Source organism: Toxorhynchites rutilus, chromosome 2 (genome assembly GCF_029784135.1).
Source record: "Toxorhynchites rutilus septentrionalis strain SRP chromosome 2, ASM2978413v1, whole genome shotgun sequence".
Classification (NCBI taxonomy): Eukaryota; Metazoa; Arthropoda; class Insecta; order Diptera; family Culicidae; genus Toxorhynchites; species Toxorhynchites rutilus.
Window position 1 is genome coordinate 125,458,876 of NC_073745.1, and position 26,753 is coordinate 125,485,628.

The window sequence follows — 26,753 nt, forward strand, 5'->3', positions numbered from 1 at the left end:
GCGGGTTTTCCGGGTTTTTGAATAGCTATAACTCGTACTTGTCTCCAATCATCTGGAACAATATTATGCTCCAGAAACCGATTGAATAAATTCAACAAGCGATGTTTCGCCACATCAGGGAGGTTTTTCAGCAAGTTGAACTTAATTCGATCCGATCCCGGAGCAGAATTGTTACAAGAAAGAAGAGCAAGAGAGAATTCTACCATCGAAAACTCGGAATCAAAATCGCACCTACCTTGTGGTATATCTCGAACTATTTTTTGCACAGGAGCGGAACCAGGACAAACCTTCCGTGCAAAATTAAAAATCCATCTATGTGAATATTCTTCGCTTTCATTCGTTGAAGAGCGATTTCTCATGTTTCGAGCCACTTTCCATAATTTTTTCATTGACGTTTCTCGTGACAAACCTCCCACGAAATTTCGCCAATAAGCACGTTTTTTCCCTTTGATCAAATTTTTGAACTGGTTCTCAAGGGATAAATACGTTTGAAAATTTTCAGGGGTTCCACGTTTCCGAAAAGCTTTAAATGCATTCGATTTTTCTACAAAAAGCTTGGAACATTGGCTATCCCACCATGGATTGGGAGGCCTTCGACGAATAGTGGAACCTGGGATGGGTTTCGTTTGAGCGCGAACCGCGCTGTCATAGATCAAACGAGAAAGGAAGTTATACTCCTCCAATGGAGGTAAACCATCTCTGGAATTGATGGCTAGAGCAATCGCGTCCGCATATTTTTTCCAGTCAATGTGTCTTGTGAGGTCATATGCCATGTTTATAGATTCAGAAGAATTCGACCCAATGGTGATGGAAATTTTGATTGGCAAGTGATCACTACCGTTGGGGTCCTGGATTACATTCCACTTGCAATCTAACGATAGTGAATTCGAGCAAAGCGAGAGGTCAAGAGCACTTGGGTTAGCAGGAGGTTTAGGTACACGTGTTATTTCCCCAGTATTCAAAACGGTCATATTGAAGCTGTTACAAAGGTCATATATCAACGATGAACGATTGTCGTCGTACTGTTCCCCCCAGGCAGTTCCGTGAGAGTTGAAGTCTCCCAAGATCAATCGTGGCTCAGGAAGGAGTGAGCACATGTCAACAAGTTGCTTGCGGCTAACCGCAGCTCTCGGAGTCCAATACAAGCTGACAATACAGAGGTCTTTGCCTCTGATGTTTGCATGACAAGCAACAGCTTCGATCCCTCCAATAGGTGGAAGGTCAATTCGAAAAAATGAGTGGCACTTATTGATCCCCAGTAGCACCCCTCCGTATCTGTCATCACGGTCTAAGCGTATAATATTAAAATCGTGGAAAGAGAGATCATCTCGCGAAGAAAGCCAAGTTTCGGACAGAGCAAAAACATCACAATTGAACTTATGAATTAAAAATTTGAATGTATCCAATTTAGGGATAAGACTACGACAATTCCGTGCTCCCTTGGCCGAGTGGTTAGCGTCATAACTAACATGCCGGGTGTTCGGGTTCGATTCCCGTTCTGGTCGGGGGAATTTTTCGTCAAAGAAATTTCCTCCGACTTGCACTGTGATCACGCGTATTCTAGAGCTTGCCACTCAGAATGCATTCAAGGCGTGTTATTTGGCATAGAAATCTCAACTAAGTACTAATAAAAATGACGCAAGTAATACTACGTTGAAACGGCGAAGTTCCTCTAGGAACATTAGTGTGCCATTGAAGAAGATGAAGAAGAAGACTACGACAATTCCACTGTAAAACAGCGATATCTCCGACCTCTCTATTTGAATTAGACATCGAGAGAGATAATTATTGCAAGGAGGGGCCATTTTTGCATCAATTGTTGCAAAATTGTCTTTAATACTGGAAGCATTGAGATGACAATGGTTCTGATGGAGTTGAAGACATTAAAACACGTGAAGATTTGATCCACAAGGTCAGTCAACTTTATAAATCCCGATTGGGAAGTTGAGCTGGACGGAAAAACAGGGACAGATAGGGTTTTTGATGTCCCCTCGAGTGCTGGGTCGTTCGAGGGTGAACTATGCCCACGGAAGCCGGGAGGAACCTGATTTTGCTTGTCCGCTGCACTCGATTTTTTAAACAAACTAACAGGGGGTATCACCGGGAGAACTTGTTTTTGAAATTTGGGAGTGGTCACATTTTTGTGCCGGGGATTCCCTTTGAAAATAAACGGTGTGCCCCCGCTAGCTGTGTCCGCTTCCATTTCATCAACTGGCAACGTGGAAAAGGTATTGTGTGTTGAGATTGGTTGTTGGGCCAGTGGAGAAGCGCCCTTTAAAATTTCCGCAAAAGTGCGCTTCGAGCGTTCCTTTAAAGAGCGTTTCTGTTTCTCCCAGCGACTCTTGTAAGTTTCACAAGCTGAGAGCTCATGTTGCTCTCCGCAAGTGGCACAGCGCTCCTTGTTGGCACAATAAGCTGAAGTGTGACCAACTGACTTGCATTTTTGGCAAGTCATGGGCTTTGGCACGAAGAGTCGCAAAGGCAGCCAATTTATCCACCATGACGTAGTCAGGGAGGGCGGAACCAGCAAAAGTTACTCGAAACGAGTCGGACGGCGTGAATTTAGTCTCTCCCCCTTCTTGGGAGACTTTCCCTAGTTGGCGGCAGTCCAAGATTTTAACACTCACCAAAGGGAGTCTTTTAAATTTTCCAAATCCTTCTTGTATCATTTTACACGTCAGACCCGTTTCAGTTACCACCCCCGAGATTTCTACGTCATGGGACGGCACGTAGACACGATACTCCAGGGTGAACCTCTGGTCGATCACAATATCGTTTGTATGTTTCCGATCACCCACGATAACACGCAGGAGAGATTTGCGGATTTCTTGGAGGGGGGCTTTTTAGTGTTGATTGAATCTTCTTCAGAAGATACATCTTCTGTTATGCGTTTTAACGATTTTCCGGCCCCTTTCTGGGCAACCGAGGGAGTCTCAATATTTTCATTGTAAGAGACCTCCATACTAGGAGATCCCTCTCTATTTGCCATAGTCGGCAATTACATGAAATACCACTACTATATTTTATTGAAATCTTACTTCTATCAAATCTTAAAATATATTTATTTCTAAAAATACCTAATTGCACACACCGGTGCTGCTGTACTCAGCGATCACCCGATCGCGTGCTGTGTGCTCGGCACAAACGAGATAGTGTATCACACACCACCAAGGAGTAGTCTGGAACGCTTCTTCACACTAACGAACGGCGGGTCACACCAATACCAATTAGTGTGCGATTGACCTTCGATGCCCGTAATGGCGCTGGTTCGACGAAAATCGAAAGCCAGCCACTTTGCCTGCCTTTGAGGCTAACTTTTCTTCTCTCACTGATGTTTATTCACTTTATCCACGATGAGATAGATGCGCGGCGAAAAAAACCCAGGGAGGGAAAAAAAAACTAACGGTACTCGATATTCGTGGTACTCGATTACGGTAACGAGATAGAGAGCACTTACGTCCGATTACTTGGCGTTGTCGACGATGAATGATGAGATCTACTACTTGCAAGCACACAAACGCCGATTGACGTCTATCGGCTTCAATTCGTATGGAACCCAGTTCCTGTTTTTTTCTATCATATTCATCGGCAATTCCAAAATCAGAGGGTTAGAATGCTCAGACAATGTTGCCAATAATATTTTACAATCGGGGTTTTCGAAAAAAAAATTTATGCTAAACATCTTAAAATTGCATGAAACGTCGAGATCTAGTGTCATCTCGAAAACATTTTTTTGGTCAAAAATCGGCATTTGTGGCTTAGTTTTTTTTCGGAGTACGAAACGAAAAGTATGGTTTTAGGTGCTAATAACAATAGTTCTCTCGATTTTTCATTCGGAACTTGCTACGAAATGTTGATTTGCACGATGATATATCCTATGCAAAATATTAGCTCATTCGGACTTCATTTACTGGTGTCACAAACGTTAAAATTTGAGTTTTTTTGAAAAACGAACATTCACCGAAAATCGAGGTTTTTTTAAAAAAAGTTTGATGCCAAATGTCTTAAAATTGTATTAATCGTTGAGATTTACAGTTATTACGATTTTTTTTGTCAAAAAAATGTTTTTTGGCGCTTGGTCGTTTTTCCGCCTGAAAAATCGATTTATGACAAAAAACAAATTTTGGAGATAACTGTAAATCTCGATATGTCATGCAATTTTAAGACATCTGGCATCAATCTTTTAAATCCCTGATTTCCGTTGATTTTTCGATTTTCAAAAAACTCAAACTTTTATCGCTTTCCGCCATTCTCCCTTAAGTCCGATTGAGCTGAAATTTGGCATATGGTGGTTTTTCGAGGTGGCGAACATTTTTTATTGGGCAATTTTTTGTGTCGATTTCTTCCCATACATTCATTGGCACCCTAATATGTATATAAAACATTTTTTTTGTCTTTTAATTAGATTTTATACAGTGAAAAGAAATTGGAGACTGTATATAATCGAGTATGCCCTGTATTGGTTTTAATTTTTTTATTTATATCTTCATTTCGGCACCACTGTACGTCAAACTTTGTTTAATTGAAGGTATAATAAAATATATATAAAATAATAAAAATATATTGAAAAAACATTATGGGACATGTTTTGAGTAGTCGGAATTTTCAATATTGAATTCAATTTTCAGGGAAGATTTTTAAAAGCTGTATTCGAAATGTTATTTTTCCTTAATAGTCCATTCACTTACCAACAATTTCGAGTAATGATTTTATTATATTGGAAACATTCTTATAAAAACTCAGTCGTAATTAAAATTTGTCATCTAATAATGAAAATTAGTTGTTGCTACATGGTTGCAAGGTTTAAAGGTTTAAAAAAATAGAAGGGTGGTGTCTCAGTTATAACAAAGGACTATAAAGTTATTTATGGCGGGAACAAGTGTTGCGGAACAAACTTTTATCTTCATTTTTCAGCGAAGGACACAATTCACACCACTGGATGATATCTTCTTTACATCCGGCTTGAAATACGCTGCTTCTTTGACGCCACTTTTAACCCAGAAACATTGTTCGAATTCACGAAAATTGAAAGAAGATCGGTACCTGGTAGTACCGCAACTGTTAGAGGGATTTTTTTTCTGATAAGAACAATATATGGACGAAGGAAAAATTAAGACTTAATGTTGAAACCAAGAAAGTTATGATAATTGTCAAAGAGAACATCGATCTGGAATGTGAAAAATTATATGATAACTTCCAAAAATCATAATCCCCTTCGCAACGTCGTATCATCTAAATATTTCTTCGTTGTGGAGAGCAAAATAGGTACATCAAAGAATGTTTGATTATTTTGTTTTATGCTCGGTTTTATTCACTCAATAAAATTCTTCGAAAAATATCAAAATATATATATTTTTTTGATTACGTGTCCAGTTTTTATTCCTGAACTATTTGGTCAGCCTATCTAGAATTCCAAAAGCAGTATTCAACGCGCACTCCGCGGGCCGCATGTTGCCCGGCAAGCTCTTCTGGGTTGTAGTTTTGTATGTGTAGAACTAACAAAAATCTAAGGTTATCTAAGGTAGGTTTTCCAGTAATGGTGCCAAATCAGAAAATAGGGCACGCTTTTAAGAAATAGAAATAGCAAATTCAGCGTTTGTTCTACGGACAATGTGAACAGAGAAAATATTGCAATTCATGCTCTGGCCGTTTTCAATTTATTGAGTATAAGCAAGCGACTTCACAGCATTCACAATTCATCAGTCATTCAGCTAGCGACGAACGACTGATCAAATTCATCAATTATCCAGCTAGAGACGGTAGCGGTGTTTTCCAAATGGCCTTTCTCAAGGCCAAGAATTTGGTTTAGATTCCCAAATTGGCATTTTTCAATGCTAGGAGCTATCTCAATTATGTTGTCAGACCCAGCTGTTTAGCCCGATTAAAAGAAAGAATGAGAGACCGTCTTCGCACACAGTGCGATAAGGATGTCCAATGAAGGCACCGCGTCGATTTTCGTACCGTTTGGTGGATAGTGCTTCTGTATTTTTCACCACATCATCTGAACTGGGGCGTAAGTATAAAATTTTGAAAACGAGAGCGTTACGTTGGGGGTGTACGGATTTGAGTGTCATTTCGTCTTTGCCGGTTGAAGGAAGTGGTATGACAATCACTTTCGTAAGATAAAAGGTGTATGAGTAATGTTTGTTACTTATTGACCCGAAAACTTTTTTCCATAGTTCAAACACTGATTTTTTATCCCATCTGTTTATTTTAATTGCTAGGCTCATCTAGCAATTCAGCTGTTACAGAGCCGAATTTATCGTGTAAATTTTTTCTCTTGTTGTATATTACACACTAGCCATATAGGCTTAAGAGTATTCATTCCTATTCTATCGACACACAGCATATGTCGCATTTTCCAACGTAAGGATATTCCTATTGTTCGAATGTTCACAGTTGGACAAAGCGGAACTTTTGATATGAGGCTTCCATTGTTGTGTTCATAAATAGCACCAATTACCGCTGCAACAGATCGATCGTATGTAGAGTGAGAGGCTGAGATCACCATCACATGATGATTGATGCACGGACGTAGTAGCTAGAATAACAAACAAAGCCGGTCAGTTGAGGGCCCTGAGTTATAAGCTCATTTTTGAACAATCATGAGCTTATAACTCAGGACCCTTTTTGAACAATCATGAACTCACAACTCAGGGCCCTCAACTGACCATCTTTGTTTGTTATTCTAGCTACTACGTCCGTGCATCAAACTGCTTTGAAATTGGTAAAATCACAAACATCTTTCAATATGTTTGAAAGTCCATCCAAGTCAAAATTGGTCAGTGGTTGGTGCATGTCTTCGGATGGGCTTGAAAGCATTATAAATATAGTGCTCGCCCTGGCCGACCGCAGTTTCTATTTTGATTCCGTGTTGAACGGAAGTGCGAAATTTTTCGATTTTGAATACATTCTCAGAATATGTGCGAAGTAAATATAATGCAGAGTTTCCACTGACGGGCAGTAGTGAAGCAGAAGAGAAATATTAAATGTATGACTATGTATGACTTGTTGAATAAATCGAACAAATATATAATCGCCTCGGGCCGCACTGTGTCTAGAACGAGAAGAATATTCGCGATGCAAACTGAGTGCATTGGCAATAAGGACATAAATCTAATCTATTATTCTCGCGAAAACTAGAATGGTCACACATCAAGTGATTTCACTAGTCTGCTGAGCGTTCTAGCGCTCTATGTTATTCAAGTACCCACGAGTGAGACACGATGTTATACGGGAAAGGGTTAAAGGCAGGAACACATTATTGACGTAGGACTGCGAAATTACTTTCTAGAGCTCGCTTCATTATCACTTCGGGTTTATTTTATTATATATCTATTTCATTTTATGCATGAAAACCAACAATAATGTGTGCGAGTGATGTCCAAATACACAAGGACTCAACGACAGACGGCATGAAAACCACTATGAACCCTTTTGCTCCTATATTCCGCTTGAGATGTGATCGAACCCCACACAATGCAACAGTAGGGTACTCTGCCGGAATTTGAAAGCATACTTTCATGAAATACACGTTCATCTAAATAAATTAAGTGTATATCTATATTCCAAAATTCTGGATACTCTTTCATATCCGCACTAGCACAAAAAGTTCTCGTATGCTGCTCTTCTTTGCCGTAGCACACCTCGATATAGAGGGCTTCCTCTCCTTGTATCGAGCTGTGTGTGTGTATGTGTGTGAAATCAGCATTAGGCATGAATGATATCCGCTCGTTGTGTTCTGCTAGCCCACTCGGATCTATGTTTTCATTCTATTCTATTTTTGGTTTCCGCCTCTAGCCCTGAGAAGGGCCCCTTGTGGAAAGAAACTCTATTCCATACTCCTCCTTCACCCGACAAGAAAGCAATCCTCTCCCGCTCAACGCTTTGCGGCAACCATGTTGCTTCGATGACCACCAAACGAGAAGTGGTGTGGGTAAGGTGATGTATTGTATTATAGAGACTTTAAACTTTTTCAGTTTATTCGTCTCTAGCCTTGAGGAAGGCCCTTGGAAAACTTTACTCTACTCCAGCACTACCCCTCCACCCTCTTGCCTTGAGAAAGGCACTCGATCCCTCGCCGTCCAGCTCGTCCAGCAACGATGTTGTCCAGTAGGTGTCCACGCAACGAATTTGTGGCTTCAAATCGCGGATGGCTATTTAAACCAAATATGTTGAAAACGGGCAGAAACGAATGTATCAGTTGTTCATTATTGACAGCTCTGTTCGGGAATGCACACAAATCGGCAGAACAAATGTGAAAATGTGAATGCTTCCAGTTTTCATTAATTTAAACTGTTTAGGCATTAGTGAATTGTACTGTATAGTATATCCAACGAATCTTAGAGAATTTCCGATTCCATTGGTGTGCATAGTACCAGAATTTGTTCGCTGTGAAAATAGTTATTAACGTTAACTTTATTTCACAAAAACGTGACCTGTTTTCTGATTTGGCACCCTTCCTGAAAGACGTTTCGTCAAAAAAAAAAACATGTTAAGCTGTGTTCCAAATACAATTATTTAATTTTTATGTCAAATTATGACGGAATTATTTTTACACAGATGTCAAATTATGACGGAATGTCGGAAAACAGAACCAAAAAAATTCAAAAGGAATGTTAGAAGAAGTGGCTGATGATTATCGTGTTGTGCTTATTGTGCAACTGCAACTCGTTGTGCATATTTTATATTTCCATCGTAATGTAAATAATGCTACGATATGTATGATTGAAATGATTACCCTTGTTTGATTAGCTTGATAAATAGATGGCAAAAAAGGTGCAATACCTACCGGTGGTTGCACTGCTGACAGGCGAAACATTCCAAATGATAGACGTTATTTTTGGCACGCATGACCATTTCGAACGCCGGTATCACCTTGCTGCACGCGGCACAGTATCCGGTAGTGCCAAACAATCTAAGATAATCTCGCTTACATAGTATCAGGTTTGCTTTCGTATACAGCGTGGAGCCGACCTCACCGAGCCGGCAATCGCAACAGCCACATTTGAGGCAATCCTCATGCCAGAACAGGTCGAGTGCCTTCAGCAGGAAACGCTCGGTGATGCGTTTCCCGCAGCCGGCGCAGTCTTTGGCCAACCCTGTGCTGCCGATGAGGTTCGGAGTTGATGAAACCGATGATTGGATTACCGGTGCGTTTGGTGTGACTGTCGTGTGTCCCATGGCTGTAACACTGGTGGCGTTGAGGGTCCGCACTGGCTGTACATTGGCTGGGTGATCACTGATCGGTTCCACTGGAACGAAACAAGAGGAAAATTATTCCCGATTAGTCAACTTCAATTGGGATACTTAATCAAAAGTCAATCATGAATACCATTATTAGAAGCATATTTCATCGCTTTTTCAACACAGGTTCGAGCTGTAAACATATGATTGGACTACAAAGTAAATCTGTTCACAGATCTCGGACATTTCGTTCCTAGCTTCATTTCCCACGTGATAGATTTATCCACAATTTCAATCAACCGTTTCCATTATTATTTGAATCACTCTAGTTATCCTTTCCACATTGGCAGGTCATTTTGTACTTTACCTTTTTACCTCTCTACTCTCATTCAAACGTTAACGGTGCTTCGGATAGTGGATTTTCGAAAAAGAACTACGACTCATCGAGATTTTATGCATCGTTAAATAATTGCACATTTGTTTGAAAATAAATTTACTGAAAATGTATTTAAAAAATTCTCACCCAGTTCCGATTCTGTCTCAACGTGTCGGTCCGTGGTCCGTCAGTATTCAACGTGCGATACCACTTCTGGCCCAGACACAGCGGCCACACATCACGTCGACGATACACTCTTTCTTCCGGGTTTTCCATTTCCGGTTCAAGTTTCTTCCTTTTGCTGGAAGAATCCGATATACAGTTTTTTTTCTCTCCATTTTTCAATTTCCCACTTCAACTGAACACACGCATACAGTCTCTGAAAACACATTTATTTTCTTCGAACAGGAGATGCTTTTGGTGCAACTGAAAATGATGAATTTTCTTGATTTAACAACCTGCAGATAGTTCTGAAGAAAAGCACAAGCGAAAAAGTAAGAGGTCGACGGACGAATTCAAGGCTAATGGAAATGTATGAAAAAATAGCACCCGCGCAAGTGCACGGGAGCAGTTTGTTGGTTTGTAGTTAACTTTTTTTTGTAGATAACTCAAAAATACACAAAATAAAAATAGAAAAATAGAGGAACGAGGGGAAACAGCTTCGAATATGTTTTTAGTGATTTTCGAATGGTTGTAATTTCGTGATGATCAAACACCAGGATATGTAATATATATAGGTTTAGGTTTTGACATAACCTAAACGTTACGAACCAAGCTTAGACATATGCTGAACGAACCGGCTTGAAACTTTAGTGTTTTTGTTTTGGCGTCATATACTATTAGGGGAAGTGATGGTAAACCTTATTGAATATGCCCTTTTCGTGCGTCCACATATCGCCAAAATATTTGTTTTTCGTGGCTTACGAAGAATAATGTAACTTGTTCAAGATAGCAAACGGTTTTTAGTGAGAGTTCAAGTAGTCACCTGGTGACGGAATATGGACATATCATGCTAAATGGGATAGATATATGCGTTGCTCTTTGTTCATTTTTTTTAAATGATTGAAATACTAGGTACCTGTACGATATAAGCTGGGCCTATTCACCTAGAGTCGTAAATAAAATTTGCTCATGTAATAAGCTAAATTTCACGGGAAATTCCATAAGTACGATGTGGATAACATCCGAATGGATACCGAAAGAGCGATTTCCGTTTTTGTTTATATTTTGACATGCGACAGCTCTACCGGTGCACAGAGTAACAGTGTATTTCAGCATGGAAACTTTGTTTCTATCAATACAAGAATAATTAGACTATCCATCTGAGGAGTCGGGTGTACAATGTGAAAGGCAAGAACAAAACAGAAGAGCTAGAATCTACCACTCACTGGAAAAAATCTGGAAGGCCTATATAATAGTTATGGAACTTGCTGTTGCGGATCATCGAGGTTCTACAGTATAAGGTGATTATCAATGGTCAATAAATATACTACCAAATAAGCAACTGTCCACTTTACCCTCACTGGCCACCTTACCACCACTTCCCCTACATACATTTAATAAATTTTGGGATATGATTCCAAAACTCTGAACTTGTAGGTTTAAAATGATGTATGGTTGTATTTACTAGCGTTACTAGTAAGGTCTGCCGTTCGGTTCTTAGTCAACCAGTCAATTGTAATGATCTTCTTGCAGACCATATCTGTATCCCTGTATGCTGCCGTTCTACGCATAGTTGTCCCATGTTACTTTTTGACAATTTTCACTTGAAGCTCAATTGTCCCATGTTGATATCCTAGGCATAACTATCCTACCATGTTTTTCTTGTAAATCCATAATGAATGAATCGATTCAAATACATTAGCAGGGCTTATGTACTTGTACTAGTACATTAGCAGGGCAGAATGCACTCATTTCTGGTTTGGAAGAACGAACTAATTTTCAAACAAATAAAAAAGTTTAACAGAACACGTGTACACCTTGTCAGCGAATGCCTAATAACAATGAGATTTGTATTCTGTATAGGTGTTGCAGATCAGTCCCTTCTTCATAAATCGATGTTTTTATGCATAATCTTTCGGAAAAACATCAAAAAACTGATTGTTTGTTCTCAGTAATTCAAAAAAACAACATCAAGTTCAATTGTCCCATGTTGATATTCTAGGCATAACTGTCCTACCATGTATTTTTTATTTGTGTTATGACGAATATATTCGTCATAACACATGATTTTGTTCATTTCTTCATGGCGGATGTAGTCGTTGAACAACCTTAACCAGTTCAGTGATAGTTGTTAAAATTCATCCTTTCTACTTTGCACGTTTTGGTTGCTGGAATTTGATTCTTACTATATTCGACCATCTGTGAAGTTTCATATGAAATTTGAGATTTATGGAATGTGGCTATAGTAATTTCCATCGTATATAGTGAATACATAAACAAGTTGCTCACGAAGAAAAGAAGTTATGTACTCGAAATTGTACATATTTAAACCGGACTGAAATGCTCATATTGGTCACTCGTAAGACTCACACAGTGCTGAAACTAATCAATTCATTCATTTGAATTCAAACGAATAATTACCATCAGTGACGCTTGACAACACTTCTTTTCACAGGAAAACTGCGGGCTCATTAGTTGGTTTTACGAATGGCCATGAATTAACTGAAATCAGGCTTCAATGCGGTTTTCGTTCGACTCAATACATTTATCACATTCAGGGAATCCGTTCGGATCTCAATTGACGAGGTTAACCAAATTAAAACGATCGAGCAAGGCTTTCTTTGTTGACGAATGGTATTATTTGTCATTTACGTCGATTTTTGACGTAGGACTACGTCTAACCGGAAGATATAGGGGGTGAAATGGAAATCCAGGCATTGAACAAGTAGGAAAAAATGCAAGATTTGGAACGCTTATAACTCGAGCATTTCTCAATTGATCGCAAAAGTTTTTGCATCAATTGATAGGAAATATATCTACGCATCTATCATAACGAATAACATTTCATTTATCTTGAGATAAATAGTTGATTAATTGTGAAATATCCAGCATTGTCCAAATGCACTATGTGCCCATTTTTGATTGGTCCATTCTGTGCTCCTCAAATCGTACCAACCAAAACGGGCAACCAGAGCAGCAGCGAAATAGAATGAAGCACGATTGGAAAGGAAAAAGAAAAAAATGAACGAAACATTGGTCGCAGTCTCACACATGCGTAATTCTCGAGCCAGCCAGTCAGTTTAAAAATCCCCGCTCCGCTGCCGTAACGATCATTCTCATTCAAACCGTACACCACATCGGTTCGCATCACAACACATCAACAAACCAACCCAAGCAGCCATGTCTGGACATGGCAAAGGAGGAAAAGTGAAGGGTTTCGGCCGCCGAAGTGATCGAGTTAGCTGGTAAAGCTGCTCGCGACGATAAGAAAACCCGCATTCGGAACAGAACACATTCGGTTCGGTGGACATCAAGACAACAGGCAGTTGCAGCGAGTGGCGAGTGGCAAACGCAATCGCAAAACGGCATCAGGTAGCAGAAGAAAAAAGATTGTTCTTTATACAAACTGCTTTGGTGGCAAATCCTGAACAAGGCGGCATCGAGGGCGTTCGAAATGGTTTTTTTTTCAAAACCACGAGTACTAAGTTTTCTAAATTGGAACCATTCCATAAAACATGGCGCTTTTCAGGGCCATTAAACCTTTCAGAAAGAGTTTACGAAATACAGTTCAATGCTTTCTAAAATAATATCCAAAATAATAATAAAACACAAATTGATTTTTTCATAATTTGTGTGCCAGGATATGATGAGTATGTGAATTTGGCAGTTGTTCTGAGCTTATTGATGGTTGGGGACTTACCTGTAATGCGACATTTTTGTAAACATAGAGTTCGGGGTTCAAATTATGACCCCACATTGAAAGTCGACACTGTACCACTGTCATCGGAAATGTTCAATTACAGGTTAAAATCGCCTCCAATGCGACACTGAGTGTTTCCCCGGCACGTCACATTAAATGTAATTTACTGAACAACATGTCACAAGCTGGATGGGAAGAAATTTTCCAACTGTGAAAGCTGTGGCAAACGCAATAGCTAAACAGGAAGGTTTAACCGAACAAGATGAGGATATCGAGTGATAACAAAAACACAACACTAAAGGTTCTTTTCAGAACCATCAACATGTTCATAAAGAGTAAACAGTAAACTAATCTATTTTTTAGGTAGATAGGTAGGTATTCACGTAGGAGAAGAAAATAAAACAATATATAAAAAATATATATTTAACAAACGCTGTCCCCTTTGTATAGTCCTACGTCACTCCGGTTATGTCCCCGACATTACCCACCCGTCTTTTTTTTTCTATTGAGATTGAATTTTCATCACACTGGACTAATGTATATTGCTTAAATGTTCGTATCTTAATATTAATTCTTGAACAAAACGAACGTTATTTCTTTCTTTTCATTCTCATAAGGCTTATCAATTTTATTTTTGTTCGCTAAGCGTTATTCAATGAAGTATTCCAATTTACAAATAACAAATAACAATCTTACTGAAATTGTTGTTTGTAAATGAAAGAAGAGCTTGAGTTGTTACTATCGGATTCGAAATTCAAACCCAATTGGCCAATGCAAAAGTGGCAACATTGCCATGACGCAAAGTATTTCATTTTAGTCAAAATAACTAATCTGTATCTGTAAGGTATAACATTGTTATCGAAAAAGTTAATTTTACATTTTATTAGTGACCATGATGCGTGACTTCATCGTATCATTTAAAAACAAATTTGCTAATTTTGATGTAAAGTTTCATTTTCAAAATATGGGTCCGGCTGATCGCTATCTAGAATTGAACGAGAAGGGAGATCGAAGAAGGGAAGGGAATCCGCAACGTGACAGGTGCGGAGCTGACCGCACATCAGTTGAACGAAACAACAAACGCATATTTCATAGCACAGTCTCTTATTCTATTCAACAAACGGATATTACATTGCAAAGAATGCTTGCACTGAGCAGCGCGAGTGATCGCAAACACAAACATTTTCAAATTAATTCTCTGTTTTCACACATATTGTTAACTGATCGCTGTCTAGAGTGAAGCCAAAAAATAGGAGGGTGGCGTCCAAGACACGACTGCTTTGTTAATTTAGGAGTACGAAATAATTGTAGACAAAAGCAAACATAATAAAAAAATAAGAACGAACTCTTCAGTACACCAAATTTTCATAGTCTTTTTTCCACCGAAGAACACAACTCTTACCATTGGAAAATACCTTCTTCACATCCGGTTTGAAATGCGTTGCATTTTGACGACACTTGCAACCCGAAAACAATGCTCGAATTAAAGAAAATTGAATGATCCATCGAAAAAAGTTACCAAAAAGTCCGAACGTACTCCTAAAATCCCAATAATGTATGTATTTCATGCAAAAATATACAAAGGCGTTCAACCAAACGATATGAATCCAACGTGGTGAATTATTCAACCTAAGAATCACTTCGCTCCTCAGTGCCCGTAGAACGAGCAGTTGTAAAAATTAGTTGCTTGATATCGGCAGCACGTGTAGGTAAACACATAAATGCACAGAACGAATATATGGTAATATGTGAATGCTTCCAGTTTTGGTTTAATCATTTACGGATTAGGGACGGCCATAGGCAATGTTTCAGACAAGTATAATATCACCGAGGCAAGCTAGTTATTTTAACTTAAGTTTAAGAATGCGCTGTACGATGATGGCTTCTCATCGTATCCAGCTAAATAAAATATACCAAAGATCGATTTTTTTTTTTGTAGGCACGATTTTAATAAGGATTAAAGGGTGTGTCACATCAAATTGCATCACGGAAAAAACGCTGTAGAAATTTAATTTTTAGGAATTATATCTTCTGCTTTCGCTTATAATCAGATAAGAGTGTATAGATCACGTTGGCCATGCTTCATTGTCAATTTTACGTAAATTTGTGAAAATGTCGTCGAACGAAAAAGAGCGTCGTGAATTAATCCTGTGCACTCATTTCGAGAATCCGGAGTTGTCACATCGGGACATCGGTAAGATGCTGGGAATCGTCCAATCCACGGTCAGCAGAGTACTAAAACGATACTTCGAGAACCTAACCATCGACCGGAAGGTGAAGAACGGCAAAAATGGATGCTCCGTCAGTGAAAAAGATCACAAGCGCGTAGTTAAGCAGTTTAGACGTGATCCGAGAAGTTCGGTCCGGGATGTCGCCAATAAGCTGAATTTGTCAAGTTCATTCGTCCAGCGGACCAAGCAGCGGGAGGGCCTGCGTACATACAAAGTTCAGAAGGCTCCTAACCGCGACGGAAGGCAAAACATGGTGGGGAAGACGCGAGCCCGGAAGCTGTACACCGAAATGCTGACGAAGCCGCATTGCCTGATAATGGACGACGAAACCTACGTCAAAGCGGACTTTCGTCAGCTGCCGGGCCTGTTGTTCTTCTCCGCAGAGGACAAATTCAGCGTTCCGGAGGAGATTCGCAAGCAGAAACTATCCAAGTTTGCCAAAAAGTACATGGTGTGGCAAGCGATCTGCTCTTGCGGAAAGCGGAGCGCCCCCTTCGTGATGACCGGCACAGTAAACGGGCAGGTTTACCTTAAGGAGTGCCTACAGAAGCGCTTACTACCACTATTGAAGCAGCACGAGGGTCCGACCATCTTCTGGCCGGATCTCGCTTCGTGCCACTATTCAAAGGACGTGTTGGAGTGGTACGAAGCCAACGGGGTCACCTTCGTGCCAAAGGAAATGAATCCGCCCAACGCGCCGGAGCTTCGCCCAATAGAGAAATATTGGGCGATTATGAAGCAGGCCCTCCGGAAGAACCCAAAAGTTGTCAAATCGGAGGCGGACTTCAAGAGAAAATGGATTTCTGTTCAAAAAAAACTACAACCTGACGTTGTACAGAACCTTATCGACGGGGTAAAGAGGAAGGTGCGAGCATACGGGCTTGGGCTCGAAGTATGAATAAAAAGAAAATGCCAAAAGTTGTTCAATAGTTTTTATTTTACTGTCTAAAATTTTCAAAAGGATCGGTCTACTGGGCGAATTTCTACAGCGTTTTTTCCGTGATGTAATTTGATGTGACACACCCTTTATTATCCACATTCCTGAACATCGATACGAGAAAACTAGAAATATTAGTTGTAGAAGTTTAGCATGAAAAAAAAACTCATTAATTTATTACAAATACTACATTTACATTTGCAAGTCATTCTTGTGTTTTATAATGCTCATAGATAGTTGTTTGAATCTAGATTGCGTACTATCATGAATTAAAATTTAAAAAAAAACGCTCCAAGCGATACTGCGGCGTAAAAGTTTTAATGTGCCTTAATGTTGTCAGTGTTTCTGTGTGTTAATAATACGCTGTACGCTATTTTATATGTGTGAGTAATTTTCATGTATGATACAAAAAATCTAGCTCACCTATAGTATATGTCAAACCACGTTGAACTCAAACATCGATACATGCATATGTGATACATTAGAGAGAGAAACGAATTCTTTTTGGAGGGAGTCACTTCACCATTAATTTGTAACTTTTTGTTAATCCCAAGAACTTACATCGACTAGCGCCATCTTAACGTCGACGGAGAATGTTCCGTTTTCAAGTCATTCCTCATTCAATCTCCACTCAATCTTCCCTGCGATGTTAAGTGGATCGGAAATACGTATCCTACTGAACAAAAAAAAAGAGAGAGAGGTTGACAAAGAAGTAGGAAAGGGAGAAAAAGTTTCGAGGAAAGAAATAGAGGAGCTCGGAAAAGAAAGTTCGGAAACGAGAGCACTTTGGTGGGGACCGCGAGATCCGTGAGTGGTGAAAATACGAAACGCGCGCGGAAAATTGAAAAAAAACGACGTGGTGGAAAAAAAAAGCGAGAATCCGTTTCCGTGTGACGAGCGAGTGTGAGTAGTGGGAAATGTTACCCGAGCGAATGGTGGAACAGTTTCCCGCTCGATGAATCCTGACAGAATTCCAGGACGCAGTGCAAGTTCCCCCACAACGTGTTGGATCCGCAACATCCGGTTACTGGCAGTTCCTACCATTGTGCCGTGAGTGATAGATACCAAAAAAAAAAAAGAAAAAGGTCTATAAACCCAAAATGTCGTCCTTCCCCCCTTTGAGTTCCCTTATTGTGGGTAGGATCGCCCCTATACAAAAAAACGCGCAGAGAAGAGGGTGTTTGAGACCCGTGAACAGTCTGCCCGGCAGGTCTCTAGCCGGACCTCTGTTGGTAACAGCCTTCCTCGGCGTTAGTGGCTTGTCGCGGTCTGGGAACGTTCGTTACAAATTGAAGTCCATTTGACGGGGAAGAATGAAATGAGATAGTAGAGTCGTAAAGTGAGATAGCAACTAAACGTCCGAATGACTGTTGAGTCATGTTGGCGGAGAAACTGCTGGAAGCAGCCAAAACTCATTTACAATCGAATACGAAGGTGAATTACTTCATAGTAACTATCCTATCCTCAGTTGAGTATGACTTTGCCGAACTCTGGTAATGACAAATGTATCTACAAATCAATACTTTTCAATTTTCGCTCAAGTTGCACCAGGAACAGCGCCTTCAGTTCGATTTGACTTGTTCTGTTATGTGGTGCTTGTTATGTGGGACATTGCATAAATTTTCTGAAATCACATTGCGCAATATTATTTCAAAAAATAAACCTGTACACCTTACTTTTCTTATTTTTTTAACATTGGGATCATTTTTCTTGAGTGAGAAGATATTTCTCCTTCCTCTTCAATGATCGGGATTAAAATCTATGTTCACTGAAAATCTATTTTACAAAAAGTTGTTTTGAGATAAAAAAAATCGATTTTCGCGATTTTCTCAAGTTTTGATCCAAAAAAATAAAAATCGGAATTTAAAAAAAAGTTGATGGGTCTGGGCCTAGGGGCATGGATGGGATTTTGACATAGGACTGTGATTGTGTGTAGTAATTGCATTTGAATTGAGTTTTTTTCATTTTCATTTCTCTTTCGATACATCAAATGGAAACCCTGAGAAAACCCGTTTCCTGTATGAATTTGTATCTTTTACGGGTTAGATAAGAAAACGTGGTAGAATCTGGAACCACATTCTGTTCAAAAATGTACACAAAAATACCATTAAAGCCATTACTACACTTTTCATCTGTTTATTCAATTATGCAGACGAAGACAAGGAGTCAACATTTATCATTTTTAAACACAAGTCTAAATAGTTAAAATCTACATAAATATAAACCTAAGTCAAATAAATCTATGATTACAGAAATGTATTATGAATAAAAATAGCATTCTCCCATCGTTGCCACGTTGTCCGGAACATTGTTTGTAGGGGTTCGTAATAACTTTATAGCCAGGTGATGTGTATTGAGTATCGTATGGCCATGAGAGTGAAACCATCTTCCGAGATCATCCCTCCATTGATTCTGTCAACTTATAAGTGCCTGTTTGTCCGAAAAATGGAGAATAACTCGTGATACGCATCGACTCAAATTGTGAGCTAAAGTCGAATTGTAGACAAAAAGAATGCTTGTTGCGTCGGGACGGAAAGCTAGTGGTAGGTGCAGTCGAAAAAACATACCCATTTTAATCGTAAAATTGATTAACATTATTACTATATTTTCTGTTCGTGTTTCAAGCTAAAATTTGCTGGATAAATTTTCTATCTAATGGTATATAACACAACATAGAGTCTCGCGCGAGCAGTGATCGAGTGCGGTTGTGGTTTTCGTTCGATCTGTGTATATCTATATTTCGGGTTTTCGTCAATAAACGTAATAGAAAAAAGGGCACTGTTTCTAAAAAAATCCGAAGCGCTTGTTTAAAGCAAATGTTTTGTCGTGAGGTGCTTTCAAAATGTGTTTTTATGTTTAAATGAATCGGAGAAAACTGCACCAACTTGTTTATCCAGCAATTTAATACGCGGTGCGCGAAGTTTTGCGAAGCCCCCATTTTGTTCATCCTTTGTTTGTTACGACATATATGGCTGCGTCCTATATGTGTGTAGTGTGAAAGGTCTTCAGAAAGAACATCAATGTACACCGTGGCATGTGACTGGTGTTTGCGCTAGCGACGGGATGAGTTAAACAAGCTAAGTCATTTTACTTTACTTTACTCTATTTCTCTTAGTCTCTCTACCTTTCAACATTCTACTGTCGTAACTATTTTTCTGAGCTCTATTTCTATAGTGCGCATCATCGTAGAAAGGTCAGTCTCTCTCTTTTGTCAAACTCTCGCTTCTTTGTCTGAGTGTTGGGGGAATATGTGTGGTAGCCTAACACGGGGGGACGTGTTGAGTTTGGGCCCGACGGCCAACATTTATGCTCCGGGTGTGTGCAAGGTTTTGTAATTTTCATTACGTTTTCACCGTGAGGTGGCGTTTGTGATCGGGCTGCTTGGGAAACATGCTTGTGTTAAGTGATGAAACGGACGAAGCCTTTTTTTCACTTGCGAGTGTGTTAGTGGAAACTTTTCGTTTTGTTCGATCGTTTTCTTCGTTGTTGTTGTTGCAAACGATTCGGCTTCCTCTGATATCGATGTGACCTCGAATGATCTTTGAAGGATTCTAGCGGTCAGTTTTCGCTTTGCAAGTGCGAGGTGTGTGTGCCGAAGTGTGAGATCACCGGCATGGCGCCGTGCTAAGCGGCCTGCAGCATGAGCTAATTTTTTTTTGTTTCGAATTCTCCCCCTCCTTCTCTATCATTCTCTCTTACACACACATCTAATGCATTTCTCCTACATTACATATTTCATTTAGTTCTATTCCTTTTAGAAAACTAACGGCACGATTGCTTCCATATCAGCTCTCTCAGAATGTTGCTCTCAGTTTCCCTTTTTATTTTTCCTATTATGGAGGCTTTGAATTTAAAAATTTATTCGCCTCGAAAAAACCCGTGGAAATATCGCCAAATTTGCCAAATTTGTGGTTCTTATTATTTCTTTCCTGAATAGTACCAATGACATTTTAATTATTAATAATTATTATTACTATCCATTGTATAATAATAATTATTTTATTAATAATATTATTTACAGCGAATTCCGCAGTAGTGATGTGTGTTACATCAAATAAAATTCATTTCTTTCAGCCACAAGTTTAGAATTTTAGATTTATTTTTCAAGAATTCAAGATTTTAGACTTACAAGTAGTAATTTTAAGTTTTTGAAATCTGTAGGATTTAAAATTTTAAAAATTTACATTGGATTTGGTATTGAGAAATGTGTTTTATTTTTTATTTCATGTATTAGATAATAATTGTTTTTTTCTCCAGAATTCACGCTTAGAATTTTAGGTTTTGGATTTCTATTTTTAGGATTTTTTTAGTATTTGAATGGTTTTGGACGCTTTGTTAGATAATGTACTATGTTTGTCTGTAGTTTGTATTTATATTGATAAGAATATGTACTTCTATGCTTCAAAAAGTGATCTGAGGTAGCTCATTAACACGTTGAGCCCCGTGTTGGTCCCTAGGAATTGACGTTGAGCTTTTCGTCGGGCAAACGTTGATCACTGGAATTGATAGTTACAAATAATCAACTATAAAGAAACCTTGTTTGTCTTCGGATGTTTTACGATATGTGATTACCTGTGACTTTTTATGGGATCGAATTTATGGCTTTTTCACGTTGTACAATAAATATCTTTGGAAAGCGGGGACCGAAACTGATAGTGTGTAAATGCTCTTGATACGGACTGAAAGGAAAGTATAGCAAGAAAAAATCGGAGCTCAACGTGTTAAGAGCCCTCCAGCGTTGCGCTCTAAATCTCTGATATAGTGCTACGCCGGAAAACACACAGAACATAGCACCGATTCGAACTATGGTTGAGGAGTTTTTTTCGTTACCTTCTCAGGTAGTCCATCGATAACCTCCAACATCGCGATTTGAGAATAAAATAGAGTACTTGGCGTGAAAAGTCATAGAATAAATCGCCAATTTGATCCATCGTAAAGAAGTTCTTCCGGTTACCTTCTAAGGTAGTTTAATGATAATCTCTGGTGTAGCAATTTTAGAATACAAGAAAGTGCTATGCGCGAAAAATCATATAATAAGTTGTCAATACGCGATTCGAGTCATTGTAGAGGAGTTCCTTTGGTTACCTTCTCAGGTAGCCCTTCAGGGATTAGAATAGAGCACTAGGCGCGAATGATTCCATAATATATCGTCGATTCGAGCCATCATAGAGGAGTTCTTTCGATAACCTTTTTAGGTAACCTAATATTAATAATCTCCGGCGTCAGGGTCCATGTTAACATAATCACATCACTTACCGCAGTGAATCCTGATTCTTAATCCTCTCCAGTAACAACTATCCCTTCCATGGTAAACGCTAGGGAACCACGCTATAGAGGCGACCCTTCTGGCCTTCGGGCGGCGAATATCATACTAACATTCCTTCCCTTCCTCTGGTGACTGTATGAACGTGGCCGGCGTCGTTATTAAAATTAAAATTAAAAAAAAAAAAAAATCCACAACGAGAATGATTTTCTAGTCCCAAGCGTCATTCTGTGTGTTCTTTGTGCAATTTGGTTGGTTCAGGTCAATCACGGAGAGCAACTACGAATTGTACAGTCTACCCAAGCTCAAGCTAATGGTATATAACACAACATATGTTGAATTAACGATTTTGAGTAATATGCGTTGGAAATCTCTTAATGAATCGTTACATTTTTCGTAGAGTGACCCCCTGTATAGAAATCAAAGACATAGTCCTATATCAAAATCGTCTTCTAAATATCGATCCAAGATAGCTCAATTCTAGTTCAAACAGATGAATAAAAAAAGGCCCTAGCATCCCCTGCCAACCAACACGAAATGAACGTAGACTGCATAGAAAGGTTACACGCTCAGGGCTTTTTTGTGCAAGCTATAAATCCATCCTTGCTAGCTTCTTGGATGCCATCTGGTCGCAGTTGAAAATCTGGACACCTGCCATAGCTTCGATTATGACTAAGTCATTATCGTTCTTTTGAGATATAAATTAATAAAAACACGTAGAACACGTGCATTGTGGATTCCAAACTCCTGTTTCAACAGAATGACAAAAAGCACATACCGCTATTGGCCACCAACACTTATAAATCATATATGCAGCACTTAATCTCATAATCATCACGTTTTTCTGTTAGTGTTGCAAAATGGTGTCAACAAAACTATATGCAGGTTTTCTGATTTCATAAATTTCCTTTATTCCACAGGACAAAATTATATAATTCCTAGAATTAATTGATCCATATTATTTTGTAGTTATAAATATAAAAATTACTTCTTACATTCAGTCTACTAGGTATGAGTTGTCATGCATACAGTTAGACAGACTCTTATTTTTATCAATAGCCTATAAATTCAGAAATTATTTAATATTTTTACATTTTTTATAAAAATAATAATTTCGTTTCTTACTCTGAATGACAAGAAATAATTATTACTCTGAATGACAAGAAATAATTCAACGAATTATTTAAATTAATTTCGACTGCAATTATCTGCGTATTCAATTCACTCGCTCAAAATGGTATCGTTATAATCTAGATGAATTTCACAATGACTCGAATGCTCTCTAGATCTCCTTATTGTTTATACATTTCAAGGGGTTCTGATGTAAGGTGCGACGAATTGTAATACATTTCGGTAACAGTTAGACAAATGTACTTCTAGCGAAATTCGTCGATTGAATGACACTTCCATTTAGTCATTTAACACTTTGTGGTTTGATATTTAATACAATATCAAACAAAGTGCTCCCCAAAGTGCAGTATCAAACAAATAATTCCAGTTCGACACCCATGCCCAAATTTAATACGACCGATACGATCGTGTACATGTCACATATTTATCATATCTATAATTAGCACATTACACAGTTGCCATTTTTTCGGCGTTAGAGTATTTTCTTCTATACCATTCCATATAGTACACATTTACACAGTAGCAGCCATTTAGGCGTAAGAGTTTTCTATCTGTTCTTCCATTATCCAGTTAGACCGGACAGCGGAGACAGTTGATTGATCATTGTTGAGTTACTTATAGAACAGCAGCCCGATGTGTCTTGCAGAGCAGAGCAGTTGTATGGATGAATCGATCATATTTCGACCGTGGATCAATCTCCATCGCTGATGATTGTTGCGTGGACGTAGTTATTCTGTAACAACACAAAGATGGTCAATGAGGGCCCTGAGTTTCGAACTCACTAAGCGAACGCGCAACCAATGTGGCTACGGAGGCCCCAAAAATTTGTGCATCGGCCGGGAAACGAACCTCTCTACACATTTGAACAATCTTAGTCATAAGAAAAGTTACAGAAGGGCTGTGTCCGAGAAAAGACCGCATATGACCTAGAATTACGTTGAGCTATCATTGTATATTGATTTTGGATATGTTTGAAAAAATCCATAATAAAACTCTTTAATAATAAATTGATGGCTCTGAAAAGGAGCGTTTAATTAGATTGCTGGGTATTGTTTGTACACTTCTCCAGTGCTACAATCGAGTGATAATGGCAGAAAGATGGTTATTAGTCGTTGTATGGTTCACGAGAAAAGATGCCGAAAGGGAATGAGATGAGAAGTGGGAGGCGCAAATTGGACCAAAATGCAGCAGGAAATCAAACCAAACGCATAATTTTATGCACGTATTCGTCCGAATTCGTATTGATTGAACAGTTGGAAAAGCACATGTTGCTTGTGCCAATTGACCAATCGGAAAATGGGATATTTGTGTAGATTTTGCTGCTTGAAGTTGAACAATTTTCGGGATGCAGCAGATTTTTCATTTTTCAATTTGTATACAAAAATGTCCCCGAAAGATCCTACTTTAAAAAGTGTTTACTCAAAACCAAATACAAAAAAAAAGTTAAATGAATTATGAATCATTAACAAAATTGAATTTCTTATCAAAATCAGGACAAATGCTAAAATATGAAACATAAATCAGGACGCCCCAATAGCATTTTAAAATCAGGACATGTTCCCAACCTTCAGCTTTGGGCTTTTCAAGCTTTAAAATGATGTATATTATCATTGAAATAGATTGTATCGAAAGCTTGTTTTCGACTTTTGAAAGTAGTGAAAAAAGATCTGCATGGTGGTGTACGATTTCCAGTTAGAGCCACTGTATGTACATCGATCGCGTCTAATGACTGGCGCATATCGAATTTTCGCATAATTTACTTTTTATATTTTTCCATATCGTCGACAAGGAACAACTGCAAATTAGTCGCATGTAAATCGGTTGCGAACACTATAAAAAGAGGAAATATTGCAACTTAGGCCCCGCCCGATGGCAACTACAGCGTAAAAGCAAAGCATACACAGTCGTGTTGCTTTTGGTGAACAGTCAGCATCGAATCGCGGTGCGTTTTAAGCCTTCTGGTGGATAGCGCTTGTGTTTTTTTTGCATCACTTGTACTGTTAAGTCCCTGAAGGGAAACGGAAATTATATCGCAATCCAACTCCTTAGTTACACACAGACAGTCAGAAATACATGAAAATAGCTACCACCCGCGAAGTGGGTGAGTTTTTTTTCCAACCGTGTTACCATCCAAATAGTAGAAGCAGAAGCAACAGTAGAGCAATTCCAATTGAAATCGAACTAAAAATGCAGATTTTAAAGATTTGTATTTTTGTTTCGAACGAAGTTCTCAGTTTATTCTGTTTGGGTTGGAGGAAATATGAGTTTTCTACAGCATTTGGGTGTAACTTTTAAAAGGGGCGTATCGATTCTAGTGGGAGAAATCTTTGAAAGAGCCTATTTACTAAAGGGTGCGTCACATCAAATTGCATCACGGAAAAAACGCTGTAGAAATTCGCCCAGTAGACCGATCCTTTTGAAAATTTTAGACAGTAAAATAAAAACTATTGAACAACTTTTGGCATTTTCTTTTTATTCATACTTCGAGCCCAAGCCCGTATGCTCGCACCTTCCTCTTTACCCCGTCGATAAGGTTCTGTACAACGTCAGGTTGTAGTTTTTTTTGAACAGAAATCCATTTTCTCTTGAAGTCCGCCTCCGATTTGACAACTTTTGGGTTCTTCCGGAGGGCCTGCTTCATAATCGCCCAATATTTCTCTATTGGGCGAAGCTCCGGCGCGTTGAGCGGGTTCATTTCCTTTGGCACGAAGGTGACCCCGTTGGCTTCGTACCACTCCAACACCTCCTTTGAATAGTGGCACGAAGCGAGATCCGGCCAGAAGATGGTCGGGCCCTCGTGCTGCTTCAATAGTGGTAGTAAACGCTTCTGTAGGCACTCCTTAAGGTAAACCTGCCCGTTTCCCGAGCCGGTCATCACGAAGGGGGCGCTCCGCTTTCCGCAAGAGCAGATCGCTTGCCACACCATGTACTTTTCGGCAAACTTGGATAGTTTCTGCTTGCGAATCTCCTCCGGAACGCTGAATTTGTCCTCTGCGGAGAAGAACAACAGGCCCGGCAGCTGACGAAAGTCCGCTTTGACGTAGGTTTCGTCGTCCATTACCAGGCAATGCGGCTTCGTTAGCATTTCGGTGTACAGCTTCCGGGCTCGCGTCTTCCCCACCATGTTTTCCTTTCGTCGCGGTTAGGAGCCTTCTGAACTTTGTATGTACGCAGGCCCTCCCGCTGCTTGGTCCGCTGGACGAATGAACTTGACAAATTCAGCTTATTGGCGACATCCCGGACCGAACTTCTCGGATCACGTCTAAACTACTTAACTACGCGCTTGTGATCTTTTTCACTGACGGAGCATCCATTTTTGCCGTTCTTCACCTCCCGGTCGATGGTTAGGTTCTCGAAGTATCGTTTTAGTACTCTGCTGACCGTGGATTGTACGATTCCCAGCATCTTACCGATGTCCCGTTGTGACAACTCCGGATTCTCGAAATGAGTGCACAGGATTTATTCACGACGCTCTTTTTTTTTCCAAATTTACGAAAAATTGACAGTGAAGCATGGCCAACGTGATCTATACACTCTTATCTGATTATAAGCGAAAGCTGAAGATATAATTCCTAAAAATTAAATTTCTACAGCGTTTTTTCTGTGATACAATTTGATGTGACACACCCTTTATAAAAAAGTAAAACTCCTAAGTGTATTACTCTTGTGGCAAAGTAACAATGTCAAACAATTTTGCGTGTGATGCAAAAACATTGAAGCCATCAGACGGCATAAAAATCAACGCGAGCAAAATTGCAGCGGTATAT

At 39.3% G+C, this 26,753-nt stretch overlaps 1 protein-coding gene across 2 annotated transcripts in view; it reads right to left on the minus strand.

Annotated features, from left to right (window-relative positions):
* Window positions 1-26,753, minus strand: part of LOC129771462 (LIM/homeobox protein Lhx6-like) — a 357,951-nt gene that overhangs the window by 41,372 nt on the left and 289,826 nt on the right. For both annotated transcript variants that reach the window (XM_055775121.1, XM_055775120.1), the window contains exon 4: window positions 8,792-9,254. In XM_055775121.1, coding sequence (XP_055631096.1) covers window positions 8,792-9,254 — 463 coding nt within the window. The remainder of the gene's footprint in view (window positions 1-8,791; window positions 9,255-26,753) is intronic.